We start from the raw sequence: 15,314 nt of genomic DNA, 5'->3' as shown, positions 1-15,314 counted from the left end.
GCCCCACAATGTCCACGTGGAGATGGTCGAAACGCTGGCGTGGTAGACCGAACTCCTGGAGGGGCGCCGGGACATGGCACTAGATTTTCACTGTCTGGCACGGAATGCAGGTGCCAACCTGCTTGCGCAGACCGTGCCACATGAACCAAGCAACCACAAGTACCGTCGTCACCCGGATGGATGGATGAGCCACCCCATGGATCACATCGAAAACCCTCCGGCGCCAGGCGGCAGGGACGATGGGGCGCGGACGACACATCGCACAGGATTGTTGCTCCTCCTGGGCTGAGAGGGACATCATCAAGGCGAAGGCCGGAGATGGCAAACCACTAGGCGGGCATCTCACCGTCCGTGAGCTGAGCCTTCGCCAGGGTAGAATAGTCAATGCTTTCGCATCTTCTGGCTTGATAGCTGACCAAGCATAGGCCTTCTTCATGTATGCATTTGCGATCTGGTGCTCATTACCAAACTGTTTTCTAAACAATCTTCTTGCCGTCGATAGCCCTCACCAGCAGACAACTTCCGACAACTTCCAACAAGCTCCTTTGGATATCCGTTTGTGTAATGTTCCAGATTTCGTAAGCAATCTTTCTCATTAGTAGTTTTCATTTCCACTCCATCCCCGAACTGGTCTATGAAAGTTTCATACTGCAAAGGATCAACATTGAACTTAGGAATTTCCATTGGAGGTAATGTGGAAGAGATATTATGTTGAGCTAGAGATTCGCTAATTCTCATTTGATTCCACATCAGATCACAGACTTCTTTGTTCCTCAACCTCACACTTCATCTGTTCCGCACGTGCCTCGGCCTCTCTCTTCATTTGTTCCAACTGTTCTTCCTGTGCTTCAATCTCATGCTTTCTCGTCAAGGCGGCAACTCGTAGCGAAAAAGCAGTCATGGTTGCTTCAGCTTCCATACGAGCAGAGGCTCTTGAAATTGAACTGGCTTCTGAACCAGACTTAAGTCTTGATCTTCGTGTTGAAACGTTTGAGATACTATCTTGTGGCATTACTTCTTGTTCTATTTCGACACCTTGTTGCGTAGCATCTCCTGCTATAGCACACGCGGTCATTTGTTCAACTTCATCTAACCATCTCTTCGCATCTTCCATAAAATCATCAAATATCTCCACCTTTTCTTTGAACCACCGGGTGTGTCTTTCGAGCTTCCTGAGACAGCTGTGAACTCACCAATGAGTTTTGCTTATCTCCAATCTCGTGACCAATGCTGAATAATTGCCCCGATTAGATTGCACTGTCTTCACGTTCTCTGAGGATTCCATCAGTTTCTTCTGGCTCTTGATTTTTGGGACCATATTCTTCCATAACTTGCCTCTATCCTTCTGGGGTCTTTTCCAGGTAGGCTGCTTCTCCGCCTGGCTTACCTGTCAAATATTCCATGGCTCCCTCTGGTGCCACTCCTTCATCTGGCTTACCTGCTTCTTCTGGCTGCATGAATTAAACAGGTGTTGGCAGACTGCCAAATCTGCTAATTGGACAAACTGGACTTCAGTTTGCTTCTGACTTTACTGATAAACATTCTGGTGGAGTGTTCCATAAATACCCAAAAGAATCCAAAACAAAACTGGACTTTCAGAAAACATCCAATTATTTTTGAAGTATAGAAGTGACCAGTTCAGAAAGAATCTGTCTTCTCTCTACTTCAAAACATACCAAGGCTGAGAACATGGGTAACTGAAAACTGAATACCAAAAAAATGTTCTTGCTGTAAAAAGGCATATAGTAATTTTCCTCTCCTTCTGTGCACTGCTTTGTATTGTGGCTCACGGGGCTTAGAAGGTTTATGTCCCTCAGTGATATTGTTTTACATATTATTCAGGGCATGAAAAATATTTACACTGTTAATTTGATGCATTTGTATAACACTAATTGATTAACAAAATGGAACAATCAAAGGTTCATTTTCCAGCGAAGTAATTTAATGGTTTCAAATGATAAGTTGGTTAATCATAAGTAAGTATGGTGTCAGTCATCTCTTTCAAGCAATTGTAGAACAAAAGATGAAGTTAAGTTGAAAATAGGTCCTTTGCTGTCAACTGAATGATAAGATTTTAGGCAACATTTACAAGCTATCTATTTGAGTATCACTCTTTAACACAATAGGCAATACAATAATAAATTAACACAATAATAAATCTTTTATAAAGGACAAAATATATTTATTGTCACATATACCAATTGGTGCAGTGAAATTTGAGTTACCATGCAGCACACAGATAACATAAACACAACACTATAGAATTTAACATTAAACATAAAAAACACCCCCCACAGCGGAATCAACCTTCCCACGGTGAGGGAAGGCAACAAAGTTCAGTCCTCTTCCTCTTGTTCACCCGTGGTCGGGGCCTATTGAGGTCTCCGCAGTCGCCGCAATGGTGGCCCGATGTTTCAGGCCCTCTCGCCGGGAAGATAGAACTCCGGCGTCGGAAGAACACTGTCAGCGGCCTGGAGTTCCGAATCAGCCGCTTCCTACCGGAGACCACGGCTCCCGAAGTCCACAGGCCAAGCTGAGCGGAGCTCCAACATAGGCGATCCTCGGCGAAAGATCCCAGGCTCCGCGATGTTAAAGTCAGCACTGCCCGCGGCTGGAAACTCTGCAGACCACAGCTATACGGTGTTTAAGTTGGCAGTCCCAGCACTCCGGAGTTCCAACACAGCGACCCCGGTAAGGCATCGCTTGCTCCGCGATGGTACTTCAGTGCTGCGCCGCTGCCGAAGCTGAAGCTTTGGCCAGTCTCCGGCAGGAAAGGCCGCGCCAATCCAGATGGTAGGCTGCGGAGAGGAGGCAAAGAAGTGGCTCGGAGGAAAGACGTATCCTCAACAAAGTAGTGACTGAGAAAAACAGTTTCTCCGTCCCCCCCCACCCCCCACATAAAAAGACTAAACGACCTCCAAAACAAAACATTTTGACAGACTAAAAATTAAAAAAAGGATGAAAGGACGAGGCTGCAGGTGAGGCTGCCACACTCGATGGCGCCACCACTCGTGATCAGATTTCTGTTGGCTGCATTATCCACCTTACTTGGTAGTTTATCCTCCCAACTGGACTACTGCAACTCACTTCTCCTTGGCATCAGCTCCACCTACATCAACCGACTCCAACTGGTCCAGAACGCAGCCGCCCGACTCATCACCCACACCAAATCCTGGCATCACATCACTCCAGTCCTCAAACAACTTCATTGACTTCCCATCTCCCACCGGATCAACTACAAAATCCTGATCCTCACCTACAAAGCCCTCCACCATCTGGCCCCCCCATATCTCACTGACCTCCTCTCCCCCTACCAACCCTCACGGTCCCTCAGATCCACATCAGCCGGTCTCCTCTCCATCCACAAGTCCAACCTCCGCAGTTTTGGGGACAGAGCCTTCTCCAGGGCTGCTCCCAGGCTCTGGAACTCCCTCCCCCAACTGATCCGCAATTCCGTGTCCCTCACCATCTTCCAGTCCCGCCTCAAGACCCATCTCTTCACCTCTGCCTATCCTTAGCCCCACGTCCCCCTCCCTTTTCATCTGTGCATTAATTGCCTCATATTGTGTTTTGTATTGAATTCTGTCTTTACTTTGTGTACTAGTCACGTCTCTACTATTTATTTCATTCCCCTTACATGTTTTTCCTCTATCTGCTAAATTTTTGTAAGGTGTCCTTGAGACTCTTGAAAGGCGCCTATAAATAAAATTTATTATTATTATTATTATTATTATTATTATTATTATTATACTGACATTTATCATGAGAATGAAACATTACATTCAAGCACTGTAATGATTGACCACATATATTTATACAAGGAACTTTTTAAAGCACTATTTTCATAAGAAAGAACTTATTGTTGAACATAAAATAACTTCATCAAGAACTATTGACTAGATATTGGTATTTGGGAAGAGAAACTAAAAATAATATGGCAGCTTCTATGATGCGAAGTGTACAATCTGCAATGCCAATTTCGCTTCCTGGCTACATGATGAAAATCTACCCTATTATATCAATACAAGAATCAATACATCTGTTGAGAATAACAAAGAAGAAATACTAGAATTTTAATGTTTATAAAATGCCTTCATAGAATGCATACTACTCAGTTTCTGTCTTACCTGCTGAAGCAGTCCAACAAAAAGATGAATTAAAAAAAACTGGAATACAGGAGAAAGTTTTTAAATATTTTCAAATTACTACATTATCTTTTAATGAACAAAATAAATACATTTGAAAATACTAGTAATATTGTACCCATTCAGCTCACCAATCTTACTGCTTTTCACAAACACACAATTCAATAATTAACTGTCTTACTGATTGTTAAAAAAATCATTTTTAAAAATAACTCTATAATGTGATTTATTGTAAAATTAAACAGGGTACTTAACTATACCCACAAAACCAATGGTGGCCAATAACCTACAGAATATGTGAGGAAATAGAACCCCACAGAAATCCACACAGTTAGGGAAAGTTTGTGAAAAATTCCACTCTGAGACAAGACCTAACATCAAGATCAAACCCAGATCACTGGAGCTGTAAGACTGCAGCGCTGTGCAATACATCTACAATACTGGTGGCAACCTTGCAATAGACAATAGGCGCAGGAGTAGGCCATTCGGCCCTTCGAGCCCTTTGTCCAGTTACATCGCATCCACAAAAAGCAGAAAAAAATTAAATTCAGCTCATAACTAGCAAACAATTATTTTCTTTATCACCAGAAAACTGCTGGAAAATGTTTTTACAATGTTAGTGGTAACTAATTCACCTGTAACCTGCACATCAATGCTCAGTCTGGGTTTCATCAAGACAATTCAGTTCCAGATCTTTCGACAGAATTGGTCAAAACATGAACCGAAAGCAATTCCAAACATGAAATAAAAATAACTGCACTTGGTATCCATGCAACATGTGATTGATTGTGGCATCAAGTATCCCTGATAAAATTGAAGCCAGTAAGCATCAAGGGTAAGCAAACCCCTTAGCAGCCTAAACATAAGAAGCTCAATGTTATGGGTGCTGGAGGTAAACATCTCATCCTCAGCTGCATAAGTTTTCCACAGCAGCCTTAGGCCCAGTCATCAACTTTATCAACACATTTCTTTTGATTAATAAGGCCAGAAGCACTCCATTCAGATTGCACAGTTCAGTTCCATTCCAAACTCCTGAGATAATAAGCAAAAAAACATTTGAGGAACTCGGTGCAGAGGGAATTGGAGAGATGACATTTTGGGTTGGGACCCTTCTTTAGACTCCTCACATAATAAGTCAGGCTTAAACTGAAAAGGGATAACCCTTGCCCCACATGTTGCCTTCAAGGTAGCTGAGGTGGACAGAGGGCAGTCATGGTGGCGCAGCGATAGAGTTGCTGCCTTACAGCGAATGCAATGCCGGAGGCCCGGGTTCAATCCCGATTACGGGTGCTCTCTGTACGGAGTTTGTATGTTCTCACCTTGACCTGTGTGGGTTTTTTCTCTGAGATCTTCGTTTTCCTCCCACATTCCTAAGATGTACAGGTTTGTATGTTAATTGGCTTGGTAAATGTAAAAATTGTCCCTAGTGGGTGTTGGATAGTGTTAATGTGCGAAGATCACTGGTCGGCGCGGACCCGATGGGCCAAAGGTCGTTTCCATGCTGTATCTCTAAACTAAAAAAAAAACTAAAGGAAAGGGACGCTGTTGGTGAGTGGGCTGGGGGCTCACCTCCTGTGCCCCGAGGCATGGAGGCTGAACGGTGTCCAGGTGAGGCGAGGGATAATGTGTTTGCTGGATGATGTGCTTGGATTGTTGAGTTGGTGGAGTAGGCCACTAGAGGAGAACTGGGCTCCTACAGCAACATGGGGCTCATTTAGAATGGGTGTCGCTTCAAGTGCCTGAGACGCCGCCTGTAGTGGCTTGGAGCAGCGTTGGAGGACATCGACAAAATTATCTGGCTTGGCTGACCCTGCAACTCCAACCCAGTGCTGCACCCGAGCAAAGGGCCTTTATGGTCAAGTTTGGACTCAGTTTTGTTCAGTTCAGTTTATTGCCAAGTATACAGAGGTACAGTGAAAAGCTTTTGTTGCGTGCTAACCAGTCAGCGGAAAGATAATACATGATTACAATTGAGCCATTCACAGAGTACAGATACATGATAAGGGGATAACGTTTAGAGCAAGATAAAACCAGTAAAGTCTGATCAAAGATAGTCCGAGGGTCACCAATGTGGTTGATGGAATAGTTCATGACTTCTTCTTCTTATCGAGTCCGCACACAAGATGAGAAGTTGTTCAGCCAGAGCTGAACACACTTCTCGGCATCTGCACACAATGGTGTCTGTCTTGTCACTTCTTGTGCGTGGTGGTGGAAAGATTGGTGGAAACAGGGCCGTGACGTGAACGCTCTTTCCTTGACCCCAGTTCACGACTACTCTAGTTGCAGTAAGATGGTTCAGTTACCTGATAATAGTTGGGAAGAAACTGTCCCTGAATCTGGTGGTGTGCATTTTCACACTTCTATACCGTTTGCCCGATCTGAGAGAGGAGAAGTGGGATTGGCCAGGTTGCGACTGGTCCTTGATTATGCTGCTGGCCTTGCTGAGGCAGCGTGAGGTATAAATGGAGTCAATGGAAGGGAGGTTGGTTTGTGTGATGGTCTCGTCTGCGTCCATAATTCAGTGCATTGAACTTAAAGGGTAACAAAATAGCGCCAGAAACAAGGCGACTCCTGGGTGTTGCCACTGTAATCTACTATTCTTATTCTATATTCATACTTGAGTATAATTATGTCCATATAATGTAAGATTTTAACTGAACTGTATGCAAAAAATGAATTTCACTGTACCAATGTACATGTGACAACAAAGAAAAATGGAACCATTAATGAGTGCAGGTCAATGTCCATTTTTAACACTCCAAGTACTCACCCATCTTTGTCTGTCTGTCTATTATACTAAAACTCATCCCTTTGTTCTTGTGTCTGTGTGGGCCATGGTTGTGCCAGATTTCTGTCAATCTCCTTAATTCCTATTTTCTTCCCAACGCTAGGCCACAGCCTTCCCATTTTCACACATGCTACTGACATTTTTCCCGCAGAAGCGATATCTTCCCGTCGCATTTCAACCTATATTTCCCAAGTTACTAATCTTTTAAAAACAATTAAAAAAAATTAAAGTTCTTCAAGCTCACCCATTTTTAAGAAAAAAATTCAGACTGACTTCACAATCCTCTCGCATACTCCAGGCGCGGGGGCACTCCAACCCGCTTGGCCTCACTGGGATCCCTTGCCCTCTCCCTCTCTACCTCCCTCCCTCTCTCTAACACCCTCCCTCTATGCCCCTTTCCCTCTCTACACCCCTCTCCGCCCTCTACCCCCTCCCCCCTCCCCCTCCTTCTCTACCCAGCACTCCAACCCGCTCAGCTCCGCTGGGGCCCGTTTGGCCCCGCACACTCAGCTCAGCTCCACTCAGACCCGCGCGGCTCGGACCTGCTAAGCCCAGCTCCATCGGCTTCGCTCGAAGAGGTGAGGGAGGGATTGGGGGAGTGGAAGAGAGGAAAGAAATCCTGGGGAGTTGAGGAGGGATTGAGGGAGAGTGGGAAGGGAGAGTTGTTCAAACGTGTACACTCCCTTTCATGACCCCTCCCTCTATACCTTCCCTCCCCCTCTCTACTCCCTCCCTCTCTACCCTCCCTCCCTCTCTAACCTCCCTCCCCTCTACTCTACTTCCCTCCCCGACTCCACCTCCCTCTCTCATGAAAGGGAGTGAATGAAAGCGTTACTTGAAATGAAATAAATCAACGTTCAAATCCTGGGTTGCAAGCTGCCCAAGAGAAGTAAAATATACTGTTTCTCCAATTTGCCTTTCTCCTACGGGCCAAAAGTGATGTAAATGTAATGATATCAGACTGGGTTGTATTTAAACCCAAGGTTTTATCTGCTACACCAAATACAGCTAAAAGCGGGCAAGGTCTCACTGTCATTCCAAGGACTTCACTGATGGTTTTAAAAACCACTGCCCAGTAGTTACCAAGTTTGGGCAAGACCAGAATGCATGAGCTAGATTGGCTGGAGAGAAGGAGCACCTGTCACAACCAGCGTCTGCCCCCGGATATGTCAGCAAGCCTGGCTTTGCTTAAATGAACCTTGTGTGAAACTTTGAACTGTATGAGCCCCAATCTAGCACATGATGGGAAAGCATTCGCTTTTTTGGAGGTTTAGTTTATAGCCAGAGAAAGTTCCAAACTGATCTAACAAGGACACAATTGCAGGGCCACTGGCTGTAGGATCGCTCACATAAAGAAGGAGGTCGTCGGCATATAGAGACACACGATGTTCCATGTTTCCTCTCCTAATGCCCTGGAATAATGTGGTTGATCGAAGTGCAATAGAAAGAGGCTCAATTGCAATCGCAAAAAGAAGCGGAGACAAAGGGCAGCCTTGATGAGTGCCACGTGTTAATGGAAAATAATTAGGTCGCAAATAATTTGTCTGTATACATGCTAAAGGTGGATGATATAACAACTTAATCCAGGCTACAATTATTTTGCCGAATCCAAATCTCTCCAAGACGCTGATCAAATATGGCCACTCCACTTGATCAAATGCCTTCTCCGTGTCCAAAGAGATAACAACCTCTGGGCGCAGAGGAGCACTGGGCAAATAGACCACACTGGCGGATATTAGGAAAGGAATGACAATTTTTAATGAAACCTGTTTGATCTTCTGAGATTATTTTGGGAAGTTGGCATTCTAAACAGCAAGCCAGCTCTTTATCCAACATTTTTACATCTACATTCAAAAGTGAGATGGGGCAGTATGATCCACATTGAGTAGGATCCTTGTCTCTTTTAAGAAGTGAAATAGATGCCTGTGAAAGGGTGGGGCGTACTGAACCATTCTCCAAAGATTCTTGAAACATTTCTAAAATAACTTAAATAGCTTATCCTTAAATTTCTTATAAAATACTAATGGGTAGCCATTAGGGTTTTACCACTCTGCATCGCCATAATGGCATTATTAATCTCTTCCTGCCCAAGGGCCTGGTCTAGATCTTCTACCTCTTCTAATTCCAGAGTGGGTATTTCCAAATTGTCTAAGAAATTTTCCATATTCATTGTATCTAAGGGGAATTCTGAGGTGTAAAGAGAAGAATAAAAGGCTGTGAAAGTATTGTTTATTTCTTTTGGATTTGTGTCGTGATGCGGATGGACACAAAATGCAGGAGTAACTCAGCGGGCCTGGCAGCATCTCTGGAGAGAAGGAATGGGTGATGTTTCGTGTCGAGACTCTTCTTCTGTCTGAAAGAATGGTCTTGACCCGAAAGCTCACCCATTGCTTCTCTCCATAGATGCTGCCGATCCCGCTGAGTTACTCCTGCATTTTGTGTCCATCTTCAAATGACGTCACGCGTTCCAGGCGCTCCTTCAATTTTCTTGGCCCCGCTCTGGGCGTAGAAGTGGGGGCGGATCTGGACCGCAACAGCCGTGAGCCCAAGGCCGAGCTCGGCGATAGTTTGCCTGCTTCTGCTGCTGTTGGAGGTGAGACGTTGCGTTACGCCAGGGTCTTGGGCCTGTCCCACTTTGGCCGTCATTTACGCAACAGGCCGTTGGCGCGCAAAGAATTTGTTCGCTACAAAATTTCAGAGTGCCGCGTGATACCGCGCACAACTGCATACCCCTCCGCGCTTCTCAGTGGGACCGGCCTCACGCGGCCACACGATGCCCGTGCGCCTCAACGCGATGATGAGGTCGCGTAATTTGCGTGCTAAGGACACGTAAGTGGGACAGGCCCTTAAACAATGAGAAGGTCTTTGCCATACCAGAAGGTGTCCCCTTAGAACTAGACCTATCAAGCAGTGGATCAAAAGCACAGTTCAGGTCTCACAAAAAAATTAGTTGGTGCATGTTCAGATCGGGTATTAATGACAAAACCTTATTTGCAAAGTGAACATCATCCCAATTAGGGGCATAAACATTCACTAAAATTACAGGTTTTTGAAAAAGACACCCGGAAACTATAATAAACCGGCCATTAGGGTCACTGACTACATCGGATGGTGTAAACTGTATTCTTTTGGCAATTAATATTGCCACACCCCTAGACCATCTGGAGTGAAAGATCTGACTAGCCCACATTTTACGCAGTCTATTACAATCTTGCAGTCTTAAGTGAGTTTCTTGTAAAAGTAGTATATCTGTTTTTAGTTGTTTTACATGAGAAAAAATTTAACTCTTTTAACAGGACCATTAAGCCCCTTTATATTCCAAGATATAAACCTCACAGGATAGCCTCCATCAATATCACCATTAGCCATATTTCAAAATATATATTTCAAAAATACACACAGGGTCTGCCATTCAAAACAACGCGAAGGCTGCATGTGAGTGCCCATAATGGGAAAAAAAGAAAAAAGAAAAGAAAGTCGAGTGCATTTGTAACAATCAAAGAATAAGCTGCCATTACCCAAAAACCTTTCCCTCATCCCCTTACAATAACAAAAAAAAACATTTAACCCCCAAAAACCTAGATCTTCTTCCCCAACTGAGGACGATCGCAGGCATTACAAAACAAAACGCTTCCAAAGTGTTCCCTAACTAAAATTTTAGATCCAATTGAGGGTGGCTCCCTTCTTTAAAAGTTGTACAGTGGTTTGTTCTACTTTTAAGATATACTAGACCAAGTGCAGACCCCTTGGGTCTGCTCCCCAAACGCAGCCGTTCCCTACCCGTAGCCCCCAGGGGAGACGTGGTCCTCCAACTCAAGCGGCTCAGGAATCAGCAGTGCGGCTGTTTTTAAATGGCGTCTTTGAGGCGAGATGCGGGCGCCAGCAGCCGTTATGGTCGCTGGCCAGCAGGAGGTGACAAAATGAGTGAGTGGGGGGGGGGGGGGGTAATAAGGATTTTATTAAATATGTGTAGATAAACACGACAAAATTTAATGAGGAGTGGATACTTGGAATGAAAAGTGAAATCTCCACCAAAATGGAAATAAACTCGGCGTCTCTGGGTCTGACGTTGGCGTAGCAACGAATCAAAGGCTGGCACCCACAGGCTGGCAACCACAAGTCAGGCAGAAAGCCAGCAGCCACACAGTTTTAATATTATATAGAATAGATAGGCTAAAGATAACCCTGGACAAGTAAAGCATTACGAGAAAGAAGGGAGTAAAAATTGTATCCCAGAGAGCAATTATAGACATTTACATTTTCACTGGTTGAAAGTCCTCGGCTCATTACTCAAATTCTGTAGCATGGCAGTTCAGCTCAGTCGAGTTCCACAAACTAAACTGAAGAATGAACAAATCTTACAAAGATTAACAGTTTACTCCGCAGGAGGCCATGCCAATGCCGCATGAATATCCTAAAAGGTCATTGTTCTTCACGGCCGTCACCTTCCCAGCGTGAGTAGTAAAACTTTCTGGCAGCCTCTGGTGTATCGAAGTAGTGCTTTTTACCTTCATGAGTGACCTGGAGCCGGGCAGGATACAGGAGTCCAAACCAAACCCCTTTCTCGTAGAGCTGGGATTTTATTTCCCTAAAAGTTGCACGTTTTCTCCCCAGTTCTGCGCTGAAGTCCTCATGAAAAAACACCCTTGGAAGGATAGCTCCTGCCTCTGTTTGGTAATGGTACGATGTTTATACTGGAAGTAATGAAACAGAACCAGGAACACTCTTGGCTTAGATGGCTTGATATTCGGGACGTTCGTTGGTGTAGGTCCAATTCGGTGGGCACGCAAGAGCATAAGAGGTCATGGGAAGAAATCAGCCCCCAGCTCTTCTTGTCAGTCATAAATTTAACAGGGTCCGAACCTTCCAACTTTTCGGGAATCCCGACCGCCCTTAGGTTGGATCTCCGCGACCGCTTCTCAAGGTCATCTAGCTTCACTTTCAGGAGTGCGTTTTCACTCTGTAATGTAGCTATGGCAGTTTCGGCGCTCACCAGTCTGTCACTGTGGTCATTCAGGCCTTCTTCAACCTCGCGAATGCGTTCATCGTGCATTTCGTAATAGGATTTAACTTGCTCCAGACTGGTGTTCACCGGCGACAAAGCCTCTTCAAGTTCTCTTTTTAGGACAGATTTCACTGCTTGTGTCATATCGGCAAGGAGTGCTAAACGAAGCCTCTCGAGATCTTCTGGTAGTTCAAGCCCAGCTTCAAGCAGCGGTGCCAAAGCTGCAGCACTCTTGCTTGAGACTTCATTGTCTTCCCCCCGGTTTTAGCTCAACGGCTCATTTTACTTATTGTTTCAGGTGCTTAATACTGCTTCGAGTCCTTCATAGTGTGGTTAATAGTGGGTTATCTCAAGAATATAACAAAGATAAACAAGTAGACTTGAGCAGAAATCGGGAGCCATGCTCACAAACAGCTGTTCATTCCATGTTCAACCCAGAAGTGGCCTTCACTGACCATAACATTTAGGAGACTATCTGCTTATGTGTTGCAGGAACAAGTCAAAAGTTGGTTACACTTTGGTAAGTGATACATCGTCGAGTTCCCAACACCTACAAAACAGTTCTGGTGACGGGCACTCTATCCAACATCTTTAATAATCACTCCATCCAATACAGTTACAATAAAGTATTTAAGATGCACTACAACAATTCACAAGGGCCTATCTGGAGTAACCCACCAAAGTTTAAAGTAGAGGGGTCTAAGTCTGTGGCTGCCTCGATATAGCAATGCAAGTAGATAGAGAGGGAAAGTAGGCATAGGGGATGCTTGCCTTCTTTGGCCATGGTATTGAGTATATGAGTCATGATCGAGCATTATACAACTTTGGTTATGCCGCATCTGGTCGCTCCATTACATGAAGGGTATGAAGAGTTTGGAGAAAGTGTAGAAGAGGTTTACCAGAATACTGCCTGGATTAAAGGGTACTAGACGAAGTGTGGACCTGTTGGATCTCATTCCCCCAACACAATATTTCACCAAATAAAGCCCAACCCCAAAGCAATATTCCACCACTGACCCATAGCCCCCAATTGCGCGGGCGCGGCTGGCGGGTTTCCGATGTGACGCCAGAGATCCCTGTTGTGACACGAGTCATGGCAACTCTCCCCCAACTGTACAGGCGCAGCCGGCAAGTGGGAAGGCGACTGCAACGTTTTTAAAGTTCAAAATGGCAATAACTTGCAAAATATAAGATCAATGTGAATGCATCTCACTCTCCCTCTTCGGTCTGCTATTGCCCTCCTCCATTATCCTCCTTCTTCCCACCCTCCACCAACCCTCCTCCGCTTCCTCCCCTCACCCCCTCACCCCCTCCCTCCCTCCTCCCTCACCCCTCATCTATTACTTCACCATCCCTCTTCGGACCCATATCCTCCTCCATTACCCCTCATCCCCAGCACTGCCTCCCCCTCCTCTTCACCCTCCCTCTTCTTTCCCCTCTCATCCTTCACTCCCACACTCCATCCCTCACCTCTCCCTCCCCTTTCCCCTACCCTCAGTCACTCCCTCCCTCCATAACCACATTCCTTCCCTACCCCCTCCTCTCCCTCTATCTCCCTGCTCCCCCACTCACCTTCCCCCTATATCACACCCCCACTTTCCCCTCCTTCTCCCTCCTTACCCCCCTTCTCTCCCCCAATCCCCCCTCCTCCCCCACTCATTCTCCTCACCTCCCCCACTTTCCCCTCCCTCTCCTCTCCCTACCCCCCTCCCTCCCTCATTCCCCCTGCTACCCCACTCCTCACCTCCCCCCTATCCCATCCTGCCCCTCACAATGAAAATCGCAATGGTTTTTTTTAATGGATTTCTCAATGAAAATTTGCGTTTTTTCTTTAAAATAACCTAAACACCATGTTAACTGTTAATGAAAACAGAAGAATTTGATTAATAGGTTTTTTGTTAGAATAAAATCAATGTCGATGAAAATCGCGATTTAAGAAAAAATTAGATTCAGGATTCCATTGTGACGTCGAACGCGGCTAACTGGCAGGGCAAGTGGAAAAGTGTTTTTTGTAAAGTTTAAAATGTCAACGGGAACAAAACTTGACTTATGCACACCCCAGGACAAAGGTGAGTAAGGTAAGCCAAAAATTGTAGCGCTATCGTGTACCATTTTGGCGGAGTTTCCAGAACACATGCACATACAAACAATCAAACAAACAAGATGAGAGTTTTAGTAATATACTAGACCAGGTGGGACCCATTGTGAAGTCATAGCTGCAGAGGCAATTTTTTTTTTCTCAAATTTGTTTTTTTTTTAAATTTAAAGATGTGAAATAACTTGTGAAATATAACATCAATCTGAAAGAAACTTGACACAAACCACCACAGGACAATTGTGAGTAAGGTGTTGCAAAAATTCTAGCGCTATCATATATCGTATTGGCATAGTTCCGGGATCACATACATATGTGTGCACAGATAGATAGATAGAAACAAACAAGACGATAGTTTTAGTAATATACTAGACCAAGTGGAACCCGTTGGATCCCTGTCACACGGGAAGCCTGGTCCCCCAACGCAATCCATTCACCCAAGGCAATAGTCGACCACTCACCCATAGCCTCCACGGGAGGCCTGGTCCCCCAACGCAACCCTTTCCCCAACGTAAGACCACCACTCGCCCATTCCCCCAACACAACCTGTTCCCCCAATGCTATATTCCACCACTCACCCATACCCCCCAACCTTGTAGGTCGGCTAATTTTTAACGCAAAATTTGACCACTCACCCAGAGCCCCCACGGGAGGCCTGGTCCCCCAACACAACCCATTCCTCAACATAAGATTGCATCACTCACCCGTCCCCCAAAGTAACCCGTTCCCCCAACGTAATCCGTTCCCCCAGTGCAATATTCCACCACTCACACTTAGCTCCCAACTGTGCAGGTCGGCTCATATTTTCATCCTCCCTCATATAAACTTTTTAAAAAAGCAATTAATGTGATGTAGGTGCCACTGACAAGGCATTTAAACTTTGTTGTGGCTTTGCAATCACATATTTGCTGGGTTAGGCTGGCCGATTCTTACCCTGAAGGACTCAGGGTCCTGGGATAGCAACATTGTAGCTTTGATTTGCAGCTTATGTAAAAGAGATCCCATTGTGACATCATAGCTGCTAGCTGCCAGCATCTGCTACTGCAGTGCTTCCTACTCAAACAGAATTTTGTAAAGTTTTAAATGTGAAATAACTTGTAAAATATAACATCAATCTGAACAAAACTTGACACAAACCAAGATGGATGGATGGATGGATGGATGGATGGATGGATGAATAGATAAATTAGTTAATAGGAGAAGTTGGGCAAATGGATAATTTTTCTTTGGAACACCAAAGGTTGAGGGGAGACCTGATGGAAGTAACACTTTTGAAAGGCA

General features: G+C 45.0%; 1 protein-coding gene across 1 annotated transcript in view; it reads right to left on the bottom strand.

Annotated features, from left to right (window-relative positions):
• The window catches only part of LOC116982911 (diacylglycerol O-acyltransferase 1-like), a 79,275-nt gene that overhangs the window by 44,846 nt on the left and 19,115 nt on the right, over nucleotides 1-15,314 (bottom strand). The window contains exon 7 of the mRNA XM_033036464.1: nucleotides 4,128-4,166. Coding sequence (XP_032892355.1) covers nucleotides 4,128-4,166 — 39 coding nt within the window. The remainder of the gene's footprint in view (nucleotides 1-4,127; nucleotides 4,167-15,314) is intronic.

Source organism: Amblyraja radiata, chromosome 17 (assembly GCF_010909765.2).
Source record: "Amblyraja radiata isolate CabotCenter1 chromosome 17, sAmbRad1.1.pri, whole genome shotgun sequence".
NCBI lineage: Eukaryota > Metazoa > Chordata > Chondrichthyes > Rajiformes > Rajidae > Amblyraja > Amblyraja radiata.
This window is presented reverse-complemented; position numbering and strand designations above follow the sequence as displayed.